At 43.8% G+C, this 21,448-nt stretch overlaps 1 protein-coding gene across 6 annotated transcripts in view; it reads left to right on the forward strand.

The window, feature by feature from the left end:
- The window catches only part of LOC111142569 (DLG associated protein 1), a 328,275-nt gene that overhangs the window by 250,852 nt on the left and 55,975 nt on the right, over positions 1 to 21,448 (forward strand). For 5 of the 6 annotated variants that reach the window (XM_022495839.1, XM_022495840.1, XM_022495842.1 and 2 more), the window contains one exon: positions 15,969 to 16,342. In XM_022495839.1, coding sequence (XP_022351547.1) covers positions 15,969 to 16,342 — 374 coding nt within the window. The remainder of the gene's footprint in view (positions 1 to 15,968; positions 16,343 to 21,448) is intronic. The other variant, XM_022495845.1, reaches the window with a different exon arrangement.

Raw genomic sequence — 21,448 nt, forward strand, 5'->3', positions numbered from 1 at the left:
ACTGGTGGTTAGAGAAACCGTGAGTTAGGAAGTTGCTGTGATCCTCAGGAGGGGAGTATTGTAATGGCATCTAGGAAAGCAGAAAGCTGGCTTGCAGGAGGTAGAAGGATTCCAGACGGATTTAAGAGGGGAGCGGACTCAAAGGAATTAGAGATAATGCCCAGTGTGGGTTTGAGCTCTGGGTAGATAAAGGGATCATTTGCAGAGATAGGTAAGGTTAACTGCAAGACGTATTACAAGGGTCAAGATAAGGAGCAGATGAAGAGGGCCCCTTTTGGGGGGTAAACACAAATGTATCCCTGAATTTGAAGCATAGCGAAGAACAACTATCTAAGGACATTACATAACGCCAGAGAGTGTTCAACTTTTACTAAAAGAGGGAGCAAAAACGGAGCGATGGAAAAAAAGAAATCATTAACAGGGAGGAGTGGGCTCCGAGCCTGGAAATTCTACTTGGAAAGGACAGTCCAGCTCTAATTCCCAGGGCAACAGCCCAGATCAAAGACTCACCTGGTGCTCTGCTATTGGTGCTAACAGGGCTTTTGTAGGGCTGAGAATAGGGTAAGTATAGCCTATGGCATTTCATTTAGCAAACCCGTTGGCAGGAGTTCACTTCTTATACACACAAAGTTGGCGTTGAATTTAGAATTCCCCATCCCCACTTCAGAAACTTAACAGGCATTTCTTAGGCACTTCTTATAAAAATGGAAATCCATTAACTTTATTCTTCATGCACGCTCTCTGACAGCATCGGGTCAAAGGGACTTTTTTCCTTCCTCTTTTCAGAGCTTCCACAGTGGCAATCTTTCTCCTTCTAAATCTTTTCTTTTACAAAACAATAGGGAGTGGTGGTAGCCTGTGGCTAGTTGAAGATTTCGAACAATAGGTGTTTCTGAGCCGGGTTTATTGAAATGGTCTTGTCTGTGTCCTGGGGGAGATTGTAAATGAGATGTCAACAGGAGCTCTTTTGTGCAGATGGCATTCAGCCTGAAAGAGAGGAATTTCCTTACTGTGCTAGTATTTAAAGTAGATTTGTTGCTGCTTTTGCTAAAACTTTTTATCCAACTGCCTGAGCTAACAGCACTGAATGAGTCACTCGGTGTGATTGTGACTTCCTTCCCTCCTTAGCAAAGCACTGACTGAGTCATTTACATTTAGAAAGGAAGACTCCTAAGAAGATTTCTTGGATTTTCATCAGCTTGAGCCTCTTTTCTAGACCGTCACGTGGACCTGAGCTGTCAGCAATCCTGTTACCCGTAGGAGAGGGCAGCCTGGCCAGGCTGTTTTCTCTTACTCCCAGGAAAACTCCTGGCTGTTTTGCTTGCTTTTTAAAATCCAAAGAGGGCGACAGTTTCCTGCCTTAAGCCTTTTCCTTTCGCCCTCTTTTTTTGGGGTGGGGGGGTAAATGACAGGCAATTTCAGTTTACTATAATTACCACCGAGGTTTGACTAACTCCACCCTTAGGAGATAAGGCAACTGTTTTATTACCTCTCAGCCAGGTGCCTGAGGGTGACAAGAGTTGCCTTTATCTGGAGACCTGACAAGGTATCACCAACTGCAAACCGGCTGAATCTTTGAGCAGCGGCTATCCAAATGCTTCCCTTCTCTGTGATCCATTTTCCTGTCTTTATTGGTAGTTACTTTCGATCCGAACACTGGTGCTGGTTTCCTCTAGTTTTTCCGCATTCCTGCACCTTGCCAGCTCTGCAGTTGTACTGCTATGTCAATTACAACCGGTGTAAATTACAAACCCCCAGCCCCAAGCACATAACACACAGACTGTATTAACATCTTCCATTTGGTAGGTTTGGTGTGGTCTAGTTGCCTCTTCAAAGAACTGAGACTTGGCTAAGTCTTTCACCTATGATCAGAAATCAAGAAACCAAATCATTCTGCCTTTACTTTCTCGGGTTCTTTTTGAAAAAGAGAACGTTTCCTACATCAGCCGGCGGAGGGGTGCTTTAGATCCTGAAATTTTCTAGTGCTTCATCTATATCTGTCTGTTCACTAACAGATCTAACTGCCCCTCGGTTTATTCTTTAACTCAAGCTCTTACATGGATTATCTCCTCTCTCCGGGGTTGGAAATGCAGTGTAAAATGTGCGTTTTGAAAATGATTTTGGGAGCGCCTGGGCGGCTCAGTCGGTTAAGCAGCTGCCTTCAGCTCAGGTCATGATCCCAGGGTCCTTGGATGGAGGCCCCGTGTCAGCTACCTGCTCAGCAGAGAATTTGCTTCTGCCTCTCCCTCTGCCCTGCTTGCGTTCTCTAATAAATAAGTAAAATTAAAAAAAAAAAAAAGAATTTTTAAACTGTGTATACTAGGTAGGGCTCCAGCGAGTCAAGAGTGCTTTTGCAGAGAAACTTTTAGGGGAGTGTCCTAAGCTGCTTGTACTTAGCATGGCACCCAGCCTGGACCTCGCACAGAGCCACCCTCCTGTGAGTACAAATTATGGTGGGTCAAAGAGAAGAATGTTGGTTTTATTTATTTTATGGGGAAGTAATTATAGCCTGAGGGCAGGGGGTCATAATGAGAATGATGGAAAAGATGAATGAAAACACATCCACACAACCTCGCAAATATGAGGTGTTTCTCTTCAAGAACACGTAAGACTATCCCACTCTGTAGTTTATGTACACATCATTCCACCTGGTGGGGAAAGGTTACTTGAAAGCCCCCCTATGAACACCCCAATTACCATTTTCACAAAAACCAGAACAAGATGTTTCTGAATACAGTGTGTGAAACCAATGAACACCCAGAACTCCAACACAAAGAGAGACGTCAGGAGTAGCATCAAACCTGACCTTGGATATCTCTCTTCCTTAAACATATGGAAATCTTGCTCACCTACAACATAAAGAGTCTGCCACCCCATCACCAGCCATCCACCCATCCCCCCCAATCCTCTCTGTAGGCTTGGATAGGACACAACTCAGGGCAGGGCCGCAGATGCCTCTGAAGGAGAAAGTCCTATGGCTCCAAGGCTTCCAAAGGGGCAGGGAAACATCATTCCTTCATCTGCAATTCTGAAAGCCATTGGCCAAAACATGACCTTGGAACTGCCTGCAGTGCGGCTGTGCTACCTCTTTCTGCATACAAACAGGTTAGAGTCCGTCATCAAGAGGCGCTGCCCTAGACCCCCAGGGAATGTCAGGTATATTAGCTTTCTACAATCCCCAAAAGTTCTGAATTCCAAAGACATCCAACCACGAGAGTCAGATAAGGGCTTTTAAAATTCAGCTAAGGTTCTTGTAAGAGTTCAAAGTAGAATCTTAATGACAAAAGGCAACTCTTTCAAATCTAAGTGGAGGTTTGGAGGGCAAGAAGTCAAGGCTCCAGTCAGACCCCGCCCTGGAGAACCTGGGCAGCCCACTCTCCAGCCCCCTCTCACTTGTGGAATTCGGATTCCAGAACAGTGCCTGGCTCTCTTGAACACAGTGAAGGTGGACATTGGTGGGGGCAGGTCGAGTAAATTGATACCATTCTAGTGCGGGCCTCTTCAGTTTCCTAGACCATTTTTATTACATTTTTGCCAAATGACAAAAACCCAACTGTAAAATAGAATTTATAATGCATTCTTTAAGGGGCCCTTTCCCTACCAACTGTAAACACTGATTGGTGGACTGAAGTCCTGTCTGGAGCTTGGTATGGACAGAGAGGCCTGGGGACACGTGGACAGGTCCTTCTCTAGATCTGTGTCCTCATCTGTCAAGGACACAGCTGGATAAGGAGGTGTCATTTTAAGCGCTGATTCAGTTATCTGAGACTCAGTAGTGGGCTGGTCTCCTTCCTGGGCTGAGTGGATTAATAGAAACTGTGTTCTACAGATTAACCCAGTCAGTTTTCCTGTTTTTCCTTTGAAAAGGGGGGTTTCAGAGAGGAAAGAGGAATGGAGTGGGATGAATAATTAACTGCCTAACTACACACACCAGGGCGTCCTGTGGCCTCCCACATGCCCTGCTCTCCAGACCCAGATAATTATTCCTCATCATGCTGAAACCAACAGGAAGGAATGGTGGATGCATTTTCTTTCTTCTTCACTTTCCCACACATCCTGTTTTCCCGGGTTGGAGGGATTTGAGCTTGCCTTGTGCAAAGCTTCTGCTCCAGGCCAAGCCCTCCCTGCAGACCCTCGGTCCATAAGGGCGGCAGAAGCAGGCAGCTTTGCTAGAGCTGCCCTCTCTCCAAAGCCTAGAAGAGTCTCCTACCAACACATCCAGCTGGAGGTTTCAGTTAGGACTTAGCCTGACTGGACTCGTGACATAACGCTGGTTTGCTACACAGCCAACTCGCTTTCTCAAGCAGGACAAGCTGGCAATCTGTGCCTGATAACCCGGCTCCCATCCACCCGGGGTTAGGTAGGCTTGCGTTCTACTTTGTTTACCAGACACCAAATAACCTGGCAGAAGAGTCCTGTTTGGTTGCGTGGCTCCATTCCAGATTTTCCCCTGTATTCCAGGCTCCAGGTCCCATTGTGCAGGTGCCACTAATTCCCATGAAGTAAGACCAAGAGGTAAAGAAAGTTCTTGGCTCTCAGATACCCATCTTGTGCAAGCAGAGAATAGAAGAATAGTAAGAGGGCAAAGAAAGGCAGATGCACGGGAAATGGGCAGTTAGCATCACAGGCCCCTCGCTAGGCCATTTGCCCAGGGCCCATGGGTAAAGCCAAACAGAAGATGGAGGAAGTTAGGACCAACCAGTCAGGTGATATTAGTTTGTGCTTTTGCATACTAGCTCATGGCAAAAGCTGGCCAATCACAATTGCACTCGGCCAGTCCTTGGCCAATGCCAAACAGAAGTGGGCACTGGTGATAGGAGATTCGATTATAATATCCAATGTCACAGAGAATGGCTTTGTTGAGTATTCATTTCACTTCTACCCTGGTGACTCCCTTTCCAGATTAGTAGTCCTTTTTTCTTTTTCTCCAGGAAAAGTTTCTCATCCCTGTTCATTCCTTCATTGTAACAAGTATTTTACTAGGGGAACCCTCCTACACTGTTGGGAATGCAAGCTGGTGCAGCCACTCTAGAAAACAGTATGGAGTTTCCTCAAAAAGTTGAAAATAGGGGCGCCTGGGTGGCTCAGTGGATTAAAGCCTCTGCCTTTGGCTCGGGTCATGATCCCAGGGTCCTGGGATCGAGCCCCGCATCGGGCTCTCTGCTCGGCAGGGAGCTTGCTTCCTCCTCTCTCTCTCTCTCTGCCTGCCTCTCTGCCTACTTGTGATCTCTATCTGTCAAATAAAATAAAATAAAAAATCTAAAAAAAAAAAAAAAAAGTTGAAAATAGAGCTATGACCCAGCACTTGCACTACTGGGTATTTACCCCAAAGATACAAATGTAGTGATTTGAAGGGACACATGCACCACAATGTTTATAACAGCAATGTCCACAATAACCAAACTACAGAAAGAGCCCAGATATCCATCAACAGATGAATGAATAAAGAAGATGTGATATATATATATATATATATATATATATATATATATATATATATATCTCCATCAAAAAACCTGAAATCTTGCCATTTGCAATGAGGTGGTTGAACTACAGGGTATTATGCTAAGCGAAATAAGTCAATCAAAGAAAGACAATTATCGTTATGATCTCGCTGATACAAGGAATTTGATAAACAAGAGAGAGGATCATAGGGGAAGGGGGGCATAAAATGCAACAAGACAAAACCAGAGAGGGAGACAAACCACAAGAGACTCTTAATCTCAGGAAACAAACTGAGGTTTGCTGGAGTGGAGGGGCAGTGGGAGGGATGAAATGGCTGGGTGATGTACACTGGGGAGGGTATTTGCTATGGTGAGCACTGCCAATTGTGTAAGACTGATGAATCACAAGCCTGTACCCCTGAAACAAGTAATACATTATATATTAATTAAAAAAAAAATACTTTACTGTGGTAGTCCCATGTGCCACGCCCACTCCAGTCACTGCTGTCATCGTGAACAGAACGGACCACAATGCCTGACCTACTGGTTCCCACATCCTTAACTAAATTCCTCTCTCAGAATTCCTAGTCAGGGGGAAAAAAAAAATCACCTACAGAGAACTATAGGAAAGTATCGTTGTGAAGTGACATCTGACAAGAAATGAAAGCTAGCTGATGAGAAGCTTAAAAGAAAAATTTCCTTCCCCGCTCCTGGCACCATCCTTACCCCAGGCCTCGTAGGCATTATGTCCTTTGGCAAGCCCCAGTCTGCACTAACCTGAGGAGTTGGTAGACCAACTGCCCAAACAGGAAACCTTATATAATTTGGTAACCCTGACCTTGGGCCCCGAATCTTCCCCTCCTGTAAACAATCCATTCAATCCAGGAAAACCTGCAGACTGGCTGGGACAAATTTTGAAAAACACACACAATGTTACAAACATTGAAAAAAAAAATCCCTAAGTCCTAGAGGAAGTGACATATCTGACTCAATGGTAGAAATCACTTCATAAAGTGATGGAACAAGTGGAAATTTAATCCTAACAGATGAAACAGCCAGGGCAGTCACTTCTGTACATGGATGACTCAACAGCACCTGCTGGAAAGACCGGGAAAATGAGCCGTGGAATCCTGATCACATTCCCTTCTGGAAGCAATAGCGCTGCCTTGCAAATTAGTAAGCCCAATGTTCTCAACATCCTGACTTCAATATTTGTGCCTAGTTCTTAAGAAGGCTATGACTCACCGTGGCTACTGGTCAAATGATTCTTACTCAGAGCCATGGGCTTTTAATCTTTAGTATTAAGTGGTCTAGGCAAATACTAGCCAAATGTCTGTCTACTTTCAAGATGTTCCTTTGAAATGATTGATTTCAGGCAACAACTGGTTTTCCATATGGCAACCCTCAATTTCTAATAGTATTTAACTTGCGGCCAAGCTTCATTAAAAGTCCACATTAGAAGTTTCAGACCTCAGTCCCTGGACCTGGGCCTTCTAAAATGACTTTCCTCCAAACATCATTTAACTTCCTTTAATTTAGTTAATTAATGGAACTTTCTGAAGAGCACAGTTACTTTGATCTAAACCTCTTGCTTAGTTTCCAGTTAACATTTGCAGAGAAGGAGAAAGAACGGATGCCCTGGCAACCGGCTAGAGCTATCAGCAGCTCCCAACCATAGCCTTCCCTCCAAATCAGAGACATCAGAAGGGGGAGTACCTGAGAGAAAGAAGACTAGTTAAAAATAGTGCCCTTGGCATTTCTGTGGGTGTTTGCCCCACACAGAGATAAAAGCTAAACTGGTACTGCAGGCCCTACTCTCTGGGAAGCTGGGCCGCCAGTCTGGGAAATCTCAATAATACTTGCAGGTAGACTAACTGGAAGCCAGAAATACGAATTAGAGATGCTTCTGCCCCAGAGAAAGATTTCCACACACAAGTTACATATACAAAATCACATAAAAATTAAAAATAGAAAATGCACGTCCCACCCAACAGGAATCCTCAATTTCTTGGCTATTGCTCCTTGCTGCCACCCACCTAAACACGTGGCTACAGCAGTTCTTGCTTTTCAACTCGCCGTCATAAAAAAATGTTACCCTAGCTGCTGTTAAAAAACAACAACAAAAAAACACAACTTCAACCCAGAGACCTTAGGCTGCAGCGGGGGTAAAATTTTTGTTAAAGCGATACGTTTTTAAAAAAAAAAAAAAAAAAAGGCAAGACATTCTGAATCCTGACTAGCGCTCTTGATGGGTGTTTTTGGAAGACAAATCTAGCAAAGATGTCCAGCCCTTTTCCTAGCGTGACTTACCTCGAGCTGAGCCGCGGGTTTCAGGGTACCTCGGTGATATTCCGAGTTTAGCCACAAGGCGGCACTCGAGAGCAGGGCTGCCAGGAAGCAGTGCCTTTTTCTCAGCTTCTTGGCTGGGGGGGTGGGGCGGGGTATGGAGGTGGTAGGGGGAGATGAAGCTGGCTTTAAAAAAGAAAATCCATTTGTTTCTCTCAAATGATGCCACTTGCCAGTTTATAAAGCAAAGGTTGCCACGTTACCTGTTGCCAGGTTCCTGGGAGGGCTTGGGGAAAATGTGGGCGAGAAAGGTACAGCACGAAACCCTCCAGCTTGCTGCCTTTCAAGCTCTTTGGACGGGGCTGGCGCTGACATTTGGAGAGCAGCTGCTGTGGACTGCCTGAGTATTGTTTGGTTGTAGTTCTAACAGAGGAGTGGCTGCCTGTTACATCATTTCCAGGCATGAAGTGCCAGGGGCTTTTTTTTTTTTTCTTCCTTTTTTAATGACTAACTCTGACCCCTCCCTCCCTGGATTTTGGTACAGTGCAGGCACTGTGCGCCACAGCCTCACCTCAGGAAGACCAAGTTTTGTAGCAACTTGTTAAAACAACTTGGGTGCCTCTTAGAAAAGAAAAAAAAAAAAAAAGTTGTGACTCTGAAACAAACCTTCCCATTCTTCCCGCGGAGAACAATGTTGTGTTTGATTAGCAGCAGAGTGCGGCTGCCCAGAGATCTGTCTCCCGCAAGAGCCGGGCTGCTATCAGATGAATAGATCTCCGAGCCAGACATGCCGAGGCTTGGGGCATTTGTCTGGCATTAGGAAGTGTCTGGAATACTAGTAACTACCAACTGGCAAGTCTTATGACTAAAGAGTTATTACACCACCCCTCCCTCTCTGTCCACATTCCCTGCCCTTCCCCTACACGCTCACACAAGCGTGCTTTTTTCTACTTCGACTGAGGAAAGGTTACCTAGTCTCTGTGGTTTCCGTGGAGGACGGCTTCAGTGGAAACCGTTCTCATGGCCACGTCCCCGGAGCCAACACTAACCGGGAGAGCCGGCGAGAAGCCGGGTCCCTCTCCCAGGACCCCCGCGCCGCACCCCACGGCCCTCCCTGCCAGCCCTCTCACCATGCGGCCGGCTCTGCATGGACCACTGACCGCCACACTTTGGGTGGCCTGGAGATGTTCAGCTGTAAATATTTTGAAACAAGGGAGCAATTTTTCCATGTATATTTTGTTTTGTGGAGTTCCTCCCTTTTAAGTATTTTCATTTTCATTTTATTTTGAGAGAGAGAGTGCGCAATAGAGCATTTACAGGATGGGAAGGGCAGAGAGAGAGAGAGAGCATCTTAAGCAGGCTCCGTGCCCAGCCCCGAGCCCGACTTCTACAGTATTTTTATTTTTTAAAGATTTTATTTATTTGACAGACTGAGATCACAAGTAGGCAGAAAGGCAGGTGGGGGGGAAGCAGGCTCCCCGCTGAGCAGAGAGCTCTCTGCTCAGCGGGAAGCAGGACCCCAGCCTAAGGCAGAGGCTTCAATCCACCGAGCCACCCAGGCGCCCCTCTGCAGTATTTAAAGATGCAGCTGGTGCACTGCTTTTTTGACCACTCCAAATTTTTTCATCATCCATACCCTTGACAGGTTCCTGCAGGGTGCAGACTACAGTGTTGGGGCCATCTGGGGGCATTTTCTCATGGAAAGCATCATGCTTTACAGGGCAAGGTATTTAATCGAAGGTTTAATGGGTGGATGAATACAGTGGTTTGGGGGAAGGAAAACAGCTGGAATTGAGGCCTCCAAGTTATGCAAACTCCACTACTTAGTAGCTGGGTAAGACAGAGACCAGTTACCTGCTCTGGGCCTCCGTCTTACCACCAAACAAGTGGGGATAGCCAGAGCTTCCTCTGTCCTAAGACCATGTCTATTAAATTCTTAGTACAGTGTGTTACAGAGTAAGGATTCACTCTCTGGTGATTCAGTTGATCTAATGCACATGGAGAATCCAAATTAAAGGGGCACCTGACCGGCTCAGCTGGTGGAGGACACAACTCTTGATCCTCAGGGTCGTGAGTTTAAGCCTCATGTTGGGGGTAGCGCTTTAAAAGAAAAAAAAGAGCCTCGACTAATGTTCCTTCTTATCCTCTTTGTTTTCACCTGGGTTTATGCTCTTACCCTGTGAAGGACTCAAGCCAGGACGCTGGTTTATCTGGGACTTGGTGGGTGAGGAGTCCAGCCTGTGTAGCGAATCACCACAGGGAGCTCAACCTCTGGTTCATTGTCAGTTCAGCACTTCTCGGCCGACTTGATGCGAAGCAGCAGCAGCAAATTTCTCTTATTAGCAGCTTTGCCCTCATCTATGCCAAAATGCATTCCCATGACGCCCGAACACTGGTCATTGCTACCAAACATCTGTGTTGGTAATGCTCCCTCACCTCTTCTCTTGGCTTCCTTCTTCAGCTTTTACACCTCACTCTCAATGGGTCTCTACTTCTCAAATTCTTTTCTACCTTTGATTAATATTCAGAAAACCGCGGGAGCTCCAGCGTGAAAGAAATCTTGTCACTTACTTCAGGCTCCCATCCCATGGTGGTACAATTTTAACAACTTCCCAGCCAAAGGATGAGCTGGCCTGTGCTTACCACCTCCGCAGACCAAGAAACTCACTACACAGCAAAAGCCCCATATTCCTCCTTTGAACAACTGACTACTACGGAATTATTCTTAGAGCCTCTCTGAGCTCTCACCTTGGTGGTTTCCCACGATGTCTTATACAGAACTAGTCCATGCCAACACACAGGAGCTTTTGAAATCATTGGAAATTCTCCTGTCTTCCTTCTCTTGCAAACTAAACATCCTCTCTCATTAATCCACTCCTCGTAAGATACGGTTTTTCTTTCCGTGGAGCACTCAGCAATGTCCCCTTAAAGAGAAAAGCCTGGAATAAAGCGCACATCACAATCCCCCTGTTGTTCTAGATGTCACACTTGTACCCAGACACACCCTCTTAGAAATAGGCAGTTTACCTGAGGCTAAAGCCACCAACTTGTATTTGTGCACTGGTCCCTTTAAATTTACATCCTTCCACATTTCTTTTTTTTCTTTTGGCCCCTTCACATCCTTTTGCTTTCTAAACTAGCCTGTAGTTTCAAGTTACCTTCCTCATATGTTCTTAATCCCACAGGCACTACCTCTGCCTTGTCCGCTGGATTTGCAAATGTTTGCTGTTAGTGCTTCTCAAACTGTCTCTGGGGATGGGGTAGTTTGTTGTTTGATGTCCAGTCTGTTGCAGATCAATATTTTGGTAAAAATGCAATAAATTAAATCACTGGATAAAGGAAATTTTAAAAACGAGGCACCTAAAACCAAGACCCAGTCTTCTTGTTGTTAGATTCAATCAATGAAATGGTCTTTAGAATTGCTGTAAAATTTTCTAGAAGTTTACTCTCAATTTTCATGGCATATCTTACTATATGCTCATCAAATAGTTTGTGACTCGACACCTGTCTGTGGATCACACTCTGACCAGTGCCATGCTATGCACACAGGTGTGCTGGAAATGCTTCACAATTTGCTCTCTGAGGCAGGGGTACTATTTCTCAATTTCCATTGTGTTAACATTGACACCAAGGTCAGTTTCAAGCTATCATTGAAATGTCACTATACAGAGACTGTGGAGGAGATTTCCACAATTATCTAGCAAGCTGATAAGAACCAGTTCTAGCACCCCCTCTGCTAACCCCATTTGATTTTTTTAAAACTTCTTTTGAGGGCTTGTTAAACTGTTGTTAGCTGGACCAAATCAAGAGACCTTTGCCCTCCACGGAGACAGTGGGTTGAGGCAGGCCTTCTCTCTCTGGTGGTCTTCAGCTTAGTAAGTGCAGACCATCTGATACAACTCAGCAAATCCAAGACTGCTTTGACCATGACTTCCTTATAGAAACCAGCCGCTACTAAAAGCAGATCAAATCACAGCTTGATCACAGCTTGCTTTATGGTTAATAACGTCTGAGGATAACTTGTTTACATCAAAAAGATGTTGTTTGGCTACTATAAAACTCTATGTATATGTATATTTTGAAATTCTTTTGTTGTCCTTTTATGGTTTTGATCTGTAGTTCTTATGGGCTTCTACTTGAAAGAGTTTCTAAAAAGTAACAAGGAAGTGCTAAGTAATTCCTCAATGTAGCTTTACGGTATATGACACATTAGCTTAACCCGTCAGAGGTTTTGGGTTTTTTAAGATTTTATTTATTTATTTTAAAGAGAAAGCACCAGCACAATCAAGGGGAGAAGTAAAGGGAGAGGGGCAAGCAGACTCCACACTGAGCTCAGTTGGTTGAGCATCTGACTGATGCCCCAGCCAGAATTAAGAAGATACAACACGTGGTTTGAGCCTACATCTGTTTTGTGGCCGCCTGGCACATGTGTGCTCTTGATCACAGAAGATAACCAGAGTGATAAGAAAGTCTAGATTTTTTTTTTTTTTTCAGAAAAACTTCACCACTACAGAAAAAAAATAATTCCTGGCACAGGCCTTCTGAGGTTTTCAACACTAGCATTATCTTTCCATACAAATAGAGACAATATTGAATTCTGGGCTAGAAGCTGAAATAGGATAGGAATTTGTTCTCTCTCTCTTTTTTTTTTTTTTTGCTTCTTTTCTATCTTTTCCTCTTCCCCTCCCCCCACCCTTTCCCCCCACCCTTCCCCCCTCCTCTTCCTTCTTCCATCACTTAAAAGCCAGTCTCTGGTCTCTACACTCTGCAAAGGATCCTCTGAATGAAAGTGATGTCATCAAAATGTGTAACTCTGCTCTTGCTGACTCTTATAAATAGGAGTTCTTTTTCCAACTTTGAGCTGGGGTAGTAAATTATCAGGATCCAAATAAAGAAAAAACATCAGTTTAATTGAAATGAACAAAGAAATACGTCAGGCAAAGGAAAGCAATAAAAATGGTTAAAGTACCATATCTTTTCTTTTTTTAAGTTCCAACTGAATAAAAGGAGCACTTGTATTTTTTAATCACTGTTTTGAGAATGTTACTCTCAAACAAGGGAAGTATTTCACTGATGATATATAAGTCACTTACTTTCTCTTTCTGTCCTGACCAGGCAAGATTTATTTACTTGTGTTTCATCTCCTTGAACCTCATTCTACTGCATCCTTCTTGTCACTCAAGACTCCAGTGGATTCTAAATTATTCCTGGTGCTGAATCATGAGAGTAGAATTAGGAGAAAAAAAAAAAATCTTAAGAGAGAAGAAAGAATTTAGCCTGCAAAACCAGGAAAGAGTGATGCTGGGAAAAATTGGGATTCTGGTTGTCTGAGTTTCTGGAGCAGGCTTGTATGTGAAAAAACTGGGGCATGAGAAGGAAGGGGGTTGTAGGAAGTATGAGTCGTCTTGGATCTCCTTTCTTCTCTGGCAGAGGGCATTCTGAAAGATTGGAATTCCTTTTAAATTTCTATCTGATAATTGATGGGTGGTGCTTCTTTGAGTGTAAGTCTGATAACTGTGGCAGAGTTGTGCCACGCCCCACACTGCAGTGAAACTTCATAATGAAGTCCCTCGAATACAACACCAAAGCACATGATTCCTGTCTTCTGTTCAGCTTCCTTCTTCGAGGTGAGGCAATCTCAGAATCTTACCTCCTTTGGGCACTGGAGCTGGGCCAGCCTATTGGGAAAGCTATGTCCCCTGGATTCTCCCTGTCCAATCGAACCCTAGTGGATTTCTAGCATTGCTGCTGTCTTGCTGGTCCCCATTGATCAAAGGACGCAGAGTTATCCCTAGTCATGCAGGAGGGGAGCTGACAACAGCCACCAGATGGCACCAAATTGCAGTTGGCCCTGGGGAGTGCCCCCAAACCCCATCATTACGCTGGAAATAAGGTGACACCCTCCTTTCTATAGTCCCCACATCACACATCACATCATGACAAAATCTCTGCTGTAAATCACATCAGAAGAAATACTACTCTACTTGGCTGCACTGTGCACTTTGGATTTTCCACACTGAAAGAGGAAACAGGGTAACTAACAACAAGCTATAACCAAGCCCAAGGATCAGACATTTCTTTGTTAGAATGTGGCGTTTCATTTCTTTGGAATACAAGTGGGCCGAATGTCCTGAGCAACCATTTTCAACAAAATAATGAGTTCACAGTGTTAACGACTTAAGAGAAGTAAGAAAAATGATCTGGTTTCACTAGATTTGAAGAGACTGATCCCATCCCACTTAGGGTCACTACCTCTCACATCCAGGCTTGTCTTCCAATGAATAACTGGGCCTCTTCCTGAGCAGGGTTATCCCTTCAAACCTTCCTGGGCAGTGGAAGGTAGGTCCTCAGTAGGTATGGTCCATAAAATGGAACTGAACTGGGGGAGGTGAAAAAGTCAGCGGGGCCATGTTGGCACTACTGTAGCCAGGTGGGAAACCCGAGCCCCAAGCCCCATCTGGCTCTGCTCCGGGCTCGGCCCCTTCCAGGCGGGCACTGTGAGCCTCCACTGGTTCCACTACCTCTGAGGCACCTTAGCTGAAAACTGTAGACGTTGGGCTGGGAGTTGCCGAGCTGTTCCAGTTAAAGGATGTATATGTGGTCCTTGCACTAAGTTAGGTGGAAGGTTTCCCCAGGTGAGCCTTGGGCAGTCATTCATCCTGGGTAACTGAGCGGTGGCTACATTTATATTGTTTACATTACCCCCTACCAGCGCATATATGTTCCATCAGGTAACCCTAGGAAACAGCAAAATATTTCTGCCCCTATCTCTTTGACAGTTAAGGAAATTACTCCAAATCATAAGCCAGTAGAACCGCAGGACAGCATTAACAGGATTCTTCTGTTTATTGTTCCTTATAGGACACTTCCTTTGAGTGGCCTCAGGAAACATCCTAAATATTAAAGCAAGTATTTCATTTAGTGAGATGGCCCCCGTTGCAGCTCAAATGAGAGTTGGGATCCTGTGGTCAGAAGTAGCTGATTTGGTGTAACAAGGACCGCCCACTGTGAGCAGGCAAGGCCTGGGGGGGTGGGGGAACAGGATGCTATGGAAACACAATAGTTTGAATCATTTTTTAAGAGGACTTAACAAAAGTCTTTAGAAAGCTGGTTCAGGAATTATTCTTTTCTGGCGGGGAGTTCACTTGAAAACTGAATAATTCTTTTTGATCTGTATTTTGTACATCACGCTCCACAAATAGAGAGCTGAAAACCAGTGCGTAAAGCTTTTTCATATAACCACAGAGTTATGATCAGGTAGTTGGAGAGAAAAGCAAAGGCTACTTCATCCAGAGCCTTGGGGAGGATTTTGACTAAACTGTACAGGTCCAGGAAGGACACCTTTCCGTACAGGCCGACGCCCCTGAGTTGATTAGGTTGGCTTGAAGGACAGCATTTTAGGGAATAAGCTCATACAAGCCATCCCCCCCCCACCAGCCACCACAGATTTAGAAACCGGGGAGACTACACTGGGATACTTTTGTGTAATGTCCTTCTTAGAGGACAATTTTGCTCAGAAATAACAACAAAAATTCAGAACACAAGCTCATATAGTGAGCATCTATCCAGAGGAAGGAAGGAGGGAAGGAGGAAAGGAAGGTAGAGGATGGGAGAGGAAGAGGGCTGGAGGGAGTGGGGGAGACAAAGATGGGAAGAAAGAGAGGGAGGGAAAGGAGGGAGGGAGAAAGAAAGGAAAAAACTGAGTCCAGGAAGCTTGGAGGGCTCTGTGCCCCAGGCCCACCCCAAGGGCACTTCCCACTGTGGTTAGGATTAAACCACACTTGCTTACAACCTCTTTGCTTTGTTCCCACCACTGCAATCTTCTCCAGAGTCACCCTGTTTAACATTAGCTATATTTTGTATTTTCCTGAGCAGGTCGAGACTATCCTGGGCTTATCTCCATGTATATACGTTCTCCCTCAGGGCGCACTATTGCCTGGGAAGATTTCTACAGATGGCTATCTTATGTTGATTCATATTAACTTCCATTTCAGAAACGTCCATCTCAGAAGGTGGTGTTTTTCCAGTCTTTTTTCCCCTCAGTCTTGTGGGAGCATCACCTCAGAGGAGGCTCAACTATCTTCCCGAAGCAGGGATCTCACTCTATCAACGGACTTGTTTCCATGCTCAATGTCTTCGTGTGTTTCATGTGCCCTGATTTCCAGTGGTTGTTAGTTACAATACAGAAATTAAAACCCACACAGAAATCACAGTGTCTCTGTTTTCACTGTCTTCCAGTGTCGTCTTGCATTACAACATATAAGAAGACACCACCTCCAGTCCCACCCAGAACTACCACGAAACCTTTCATTTCTATCACAGCCCAGAGTAGCACAGAGTCTGCCCAGGATGCCTACATGGATGGACAGGGCCAGCGAGGAGATATTATCAGCCAGTCTGGACTGAGCAACTCCACGGAGAGCCTGGACAGTATGAAGGCTCTGACAGCCGCCATTGAAGCTGCAAATGCCCAGATCCATGGCCCTGCGAGTCAACACATGAGCAACAACCCTGCCACAGTCACTACCACGACCACCATAGCCACTGTCACTACAGAGGACAGGAAGAAGGATCACTTTAAGAAAAACCGCTGTCTCTCTATTGGGATACAGGTAACAGCCTCCCTTTCTGTCCTTTGAAATAGGGACCCCAAAACTCAAGAAATGAAGCATTTTTATTTTTCCAGAAGATTTGCCATCTGGACATTTTGGGTGATAGGGCCATGTGTGGGACCAGATTTTCAAACAACTGGCTCTGAAATTCCTACATTGTTGAACGTGACTTTAAAAAATTATGAAGATATTTTGTGTGTAGGCATTATTAGAGGCTGTTATTTTTGTCCTCTAAATTGAATGCGTGACTCAAAGCATCAGGATAGCTAAACAAACATGAACACAATCACAGACAAAGTGCACTCAATAGCTAATGCACATTTTTGATTCTCAAAAAAGGAGTGGACATCCAAGAATAACCTGGGTTACTGGGTTGTGTTATAGTGCGTTCAACACTATTGAGTAACCATCTGAGAACAAAAATGTGAATCACTTCTCATACACGTGGGAGTGAGGGAGAGCAAGACCAAAGTGACTAGTAGTGTAGAAAGCAATCACTCACATCGCAGATTCATGAGCAAAGAATGTGCAGTAGTTTCAGCATAATTGTTGGTTATTTAATCATGCATTTCAAAAAGTGGTAGATAATTCAGCAGGCTTCTCAGTTCAGCCCAGTGTTTTCTGCTGCTCAAAGATAAGATCAAACTGATTCTTGTTTTTCACATCTGTTCAGCTTGGCTCACCCTGCTAGAAATTTCCTTCTCTCAATGGAGAAGAGTCATGCCTTTCTCCCTTTTTTGTTGTGCCATATCATGCAGGTGCCCTTTGAATAATAACTTCCTGACGTGGCAGCCAATAAATCTATTTACAATGAACCAACTCTAAGGCACATCTAAAAGCCAGGCGTGGGGTAGGTTTTCACAACGATGATGTATTTTCACAGTGCGTTCTGCACAGTGCACTTCTAAAGGGCAATTAAATTTTGTCTAGTAGCAATGAGTCAAATGGTTACATATATATATATATATATATATGTATATGCATATGTGTTTATATATATATATATGTAGCCTACAAGCTTCCATAGCACAAGCTGTCAAGTTCCTAAAAGAACTTGTGGCATTGGTGCCTGGTACTAGAAGACACAGCAGAAGGCACATGCGCAAAGCCAGCCTCCACCCCCCGTGCCTACTCCTACCTCCCCCTAGAAGCTAACTGCTCTCCCACCAGCCCAAGGTATTTGGAGGAGTAGGGAAGAGCAGAGGTTGGTCCTTCCTACTGTCCCAGGTAAATGATGCCATCTTCCTGAGCCTGTTCCCTTAACTATCTCTCACAGAATTATTTTGAGATTGAGTTTAAAAATTCCAGCTTTCTATGACGGTATAGAATTTCAGTTTGGGATGATGAAAAAATTCTGGACATGGAATGGTGATCCAGTACAACATTGTGAATGTACTCAATGCTGGCTGGAACTATACACCTAGAAGGGGTTAAGATGAAGAATTTTGTGATATGATTAAATGATTAAAAAATAAACTACCATCCTTATCTGGCACATAGCTGGCACCCAGCAATGTTAGCTTTCTTCTACTTCCTTAATGTTCATTTTTCTTTATTTTACATTATTTTTCAATAGATAATATATTTCTCTGGCTCAAAATTCAAAAGTTCTAAGAAGGCATTCAGTGACTAGTCTCGCTCCCATTCTTATTTAATAGCCTGTCAATTCTCCTTGCTGGAGGAAATTAATATAACCAACATTTGCATCTCTGTACAGAGATTCTTTGTGCATATTCAAGCAAATATATATTTTAATTTATTGTCCCTTTTTCACCCAGATGTTAACATATACTTCACACCATTCTATATCTTGCCTTTTGTACTTAATAATAGCATACTTTTTTTAAAAGATATTATTTATTTATTTGACAGAGAGAGAGAGACAGTGAGAGAGGGAATACAAGCAGGGGAAGAGGGAGAGGGAGAAGCAGGCTTCCTGCTGATGTGGGGCTCAATCCCAGGGACCTGGAATAGAGCCCCGGATTGGGCTCCCTGCTTGGGCTCCCTCTTCCACTCTCCCTGCTTGTGTTCTCTCTCTCTCTCGCTGTTTCCCTCTGTCAAATAAATAAATGAGATCTTTAAAAAAAAAAAAAAAAAAAGCTTCTATATATCCATCTTAATCACCTCCCAGGTCTGCCAGTTGGTCTCATAAGTTCTGCTCCAAGTAATTCTTTCTTTTTTTTTTTTTAAGATTTTTTTTCTTTTTAAGTAATCTCTACACCCAATGTGGGGCTCAAACCTACAACCCGAAGATCAAGAATCACATGCTCTACTGACTGAGCCAGCCAGGCACCCCTTCTCCACATAATTCTTACTCAGAATAAAGCATTCATATACATAAAATCCACCTTATATTATTGTCATTTTCACCCAGTAAAATGGAACTACTCTGAAATCCACATACAATACTGGGGAGAAAGTTTTATTTCAGATATCATCCCGCCACTTAAATATATGAATATTTTAGTGAGCAGAAAACTTGCTCTAACTCTTCCTCCAATCACTGTTCACTACTGTAGAAACTATATGAAAGGACTGAGTACTTTATGTGGTTGTCTCATTTAGCCCCTATAAAAACCCTATGGCATAGGGGGTATGATTATCTCTACCCTATAGATGAGAACACAGAGAGGTTGAGTAACTTGCCCAAGGCCACACATTCTACATTAACAGAGCCTAGATTGTACCTTGATGCTTAATGTGACCATGCCACACCTCTTCTTTGATGAAGAATAATAAGTAAAAATTCAAAATGCAAAATAGTCCTCAAATTTCATTACACTGTAACCTAATTTAAATCCTAATCCCCAAAATATATAATACTAGGATCCTGGACACTTTCCCAGCCTTTACCTCTTTAGGGTCAGAGTTTCCAAACCTTCCCCAACATTTTTAATTTAATCCATGCCTAACAACTAACATTACAATCATTTGCTTTATACCCTGTGTGAGTTTAGGCCAATTACTTAATGATTCCAGTTTCCTCACCTGAAAATTGAGAATAACAGTTGCTATCCCACAGGGTATTTTATAACAGGTATAGTAAAAACAGGCTGATAAATGGGGCACCTGGGTAGCTCAGTCAGTTAGGCATCTGCCTTCTGTTCAGGTTGTGATCTCAATGTCCTAGGATCAAGCCCCACATTTGGGCTCCATGCTCAGCAGGGAGTTTGCTTCTCCCTCTCCCTGTGCCTCCCCCCTCTCTGCTCATTCTCTCTCTCTCAAATGAATAAATAAAATGTTTTTAAAAACTTGACTGAGGGGCACCTGGGTGGCTCAGTTGGTTGGGCAACTGCTTTCAGCTTGGGTCATGATCCCAGGGTCCTGGGATCAAGCCCCACGTCAGGCTGATCTGCTCTGGGGGGAGTCTGCTTCTGCCTCTCCCTCTGCCTGCGGCACCCCTGCTTGTGCTGTCTCTCTGTCAAATAAATAGGATCTTTACAAAAAATTGACTGATACAATATATGTAAGGTTCTAAGTGTAGTGGGCTCACTCAATATCAGATCTAGCTGTTATTATTATTACCTTCCTTTAAAATAACAGCCAATCTTGCTGAAATTTTATCTGCTAAGGGTTTTCTTAATTTTTTTCAGGACAGAGATGTAATTACTACTCAATTACTTGAAGCATTTTGAAAGTCACTTCACAAATTTAAATAGATTACCCTAAGTACTATGTAAGAGTGGTGACATTTGTGCATTTTTGTAAGGGGGTAAAAGTCACTAAGATAAATTTACATACAATAGCTGAAGCTTGGAAGATGACAACACTTGGATGCAAATCAGCTGTAGGTTTAGATGGGTGGGGTGGGGCTCAAACACAGAGTACAATGTCCTCAATTCACAGAGTGCAATGTCCTCCATCCTTGTCCTTGAGACCCCTGGATCCTTTCTTTCTCCCTTTCTCTATGCATTGAGGATCATGGTTCTTAAGGGACTTAAGATACTTATCATGCATCATTGGGCAAAGTTTCATTGGGTAATTTTGCTACTGTCCTATACTGTAAAGCTGGAATATCCTTCTTTGGCTGACACTCTAAGCCTTCTTCATCAACATGAGTGTAGCCACATGGAACCAGTTAGAATCCCATTCAGGAAAACAGAAACCATGCTCAGTTCTCAAACAGAGGCAGTTTGATACACAATGTTGGTTCTACAGTTATGGGAAGGTTGAGAGAGCAATAATGTGATGCACTAAGCAATTACCACTTCTAGGACTAAGGGAGCAAAAAGGGAAAGGTGAGGTTCCCAGAATTAAGGAGTTCAGGGGAGAGTCCCTAGTGCAGCCAGCCTTGGACCACCATGGCAGGTGTGGTCAGCTGGTGCTGGGACATCCAAGGGAGAAGCACATCTGGTACATGGTTCAAAGGGGCTGAAACCATAGCTGCCCTCGCATGCTGGAGCAATGCCCACAGAAGGTGGAAACAGAAAAAAAAGTCCCTTCCCTCCTCCCACCTTCCTTTGTTAGAATAAAACTGGAAGCTGGCCAGCAGCAAAGCCTGGGAAATGTAGTTGGCAGAGTCCTGGCCCCACTGCCACAGACCAGATGGGTATAGAATATGGGCCTGGAGCTGATAGATAATAAGCAAGTCACCAGAAAAAGGCACTTTGTCCAATAAATAAACCATAAGCATGTGTATTAAAAAGCTTGAGATGGGTAGGGTGAATTTATAGTCTTAATTCACTTAGCTCTTAAGTCTTAGAATAGTTACTTGGCATACTAGTGGGAACATTTCATGGCACTAATTATGATTCTAGAATATCTTGAAGCATGTATTCTATTTATAATATAGTTCAAAATTCAAGTCAACTATTTTATCTGGTGGCTTCTTCTGGTGGTCTAGTGCTGGGCGGGTCACAGGAAAGGTAACTGGTTGCTTCCGATTTAGAGCAAAGTTGTAAGTCCTTCTAAAAAGTCAGGGGTCACATTAAGGGTAATTTGTTTCTCTTAAAATTACAAAAATAAGTAGTATATGCATATGGTATTGTTGTAAAGGATTCATACAGTATGAAAGGATATAGAACAAAATACGAAATGCCCCCATCTTTCTACTTCTGACTCCTACTCCCTTCCCCAAAGGTAACGCAGTTATACCATCTTTTAGTC

The sequence above is a fragment of the Enhydra lutris genome, unplaced genomic scaffold (genome assembly GCF_002288905.1).
Source record: "Enhydra lutris kenyoni isolate GAN:26980312 unplaced genomic scaffold, ASM228890v2 scaffoldscaffold8, whole genome shotgun sequence".
NCBI classification, from domain to species: domain Eukaryota; kingdom Metazoa; phylum Chordata; class Mammalia; order Carnivora; family Mustelidae; genus Enhydra; species Enhydra lutris.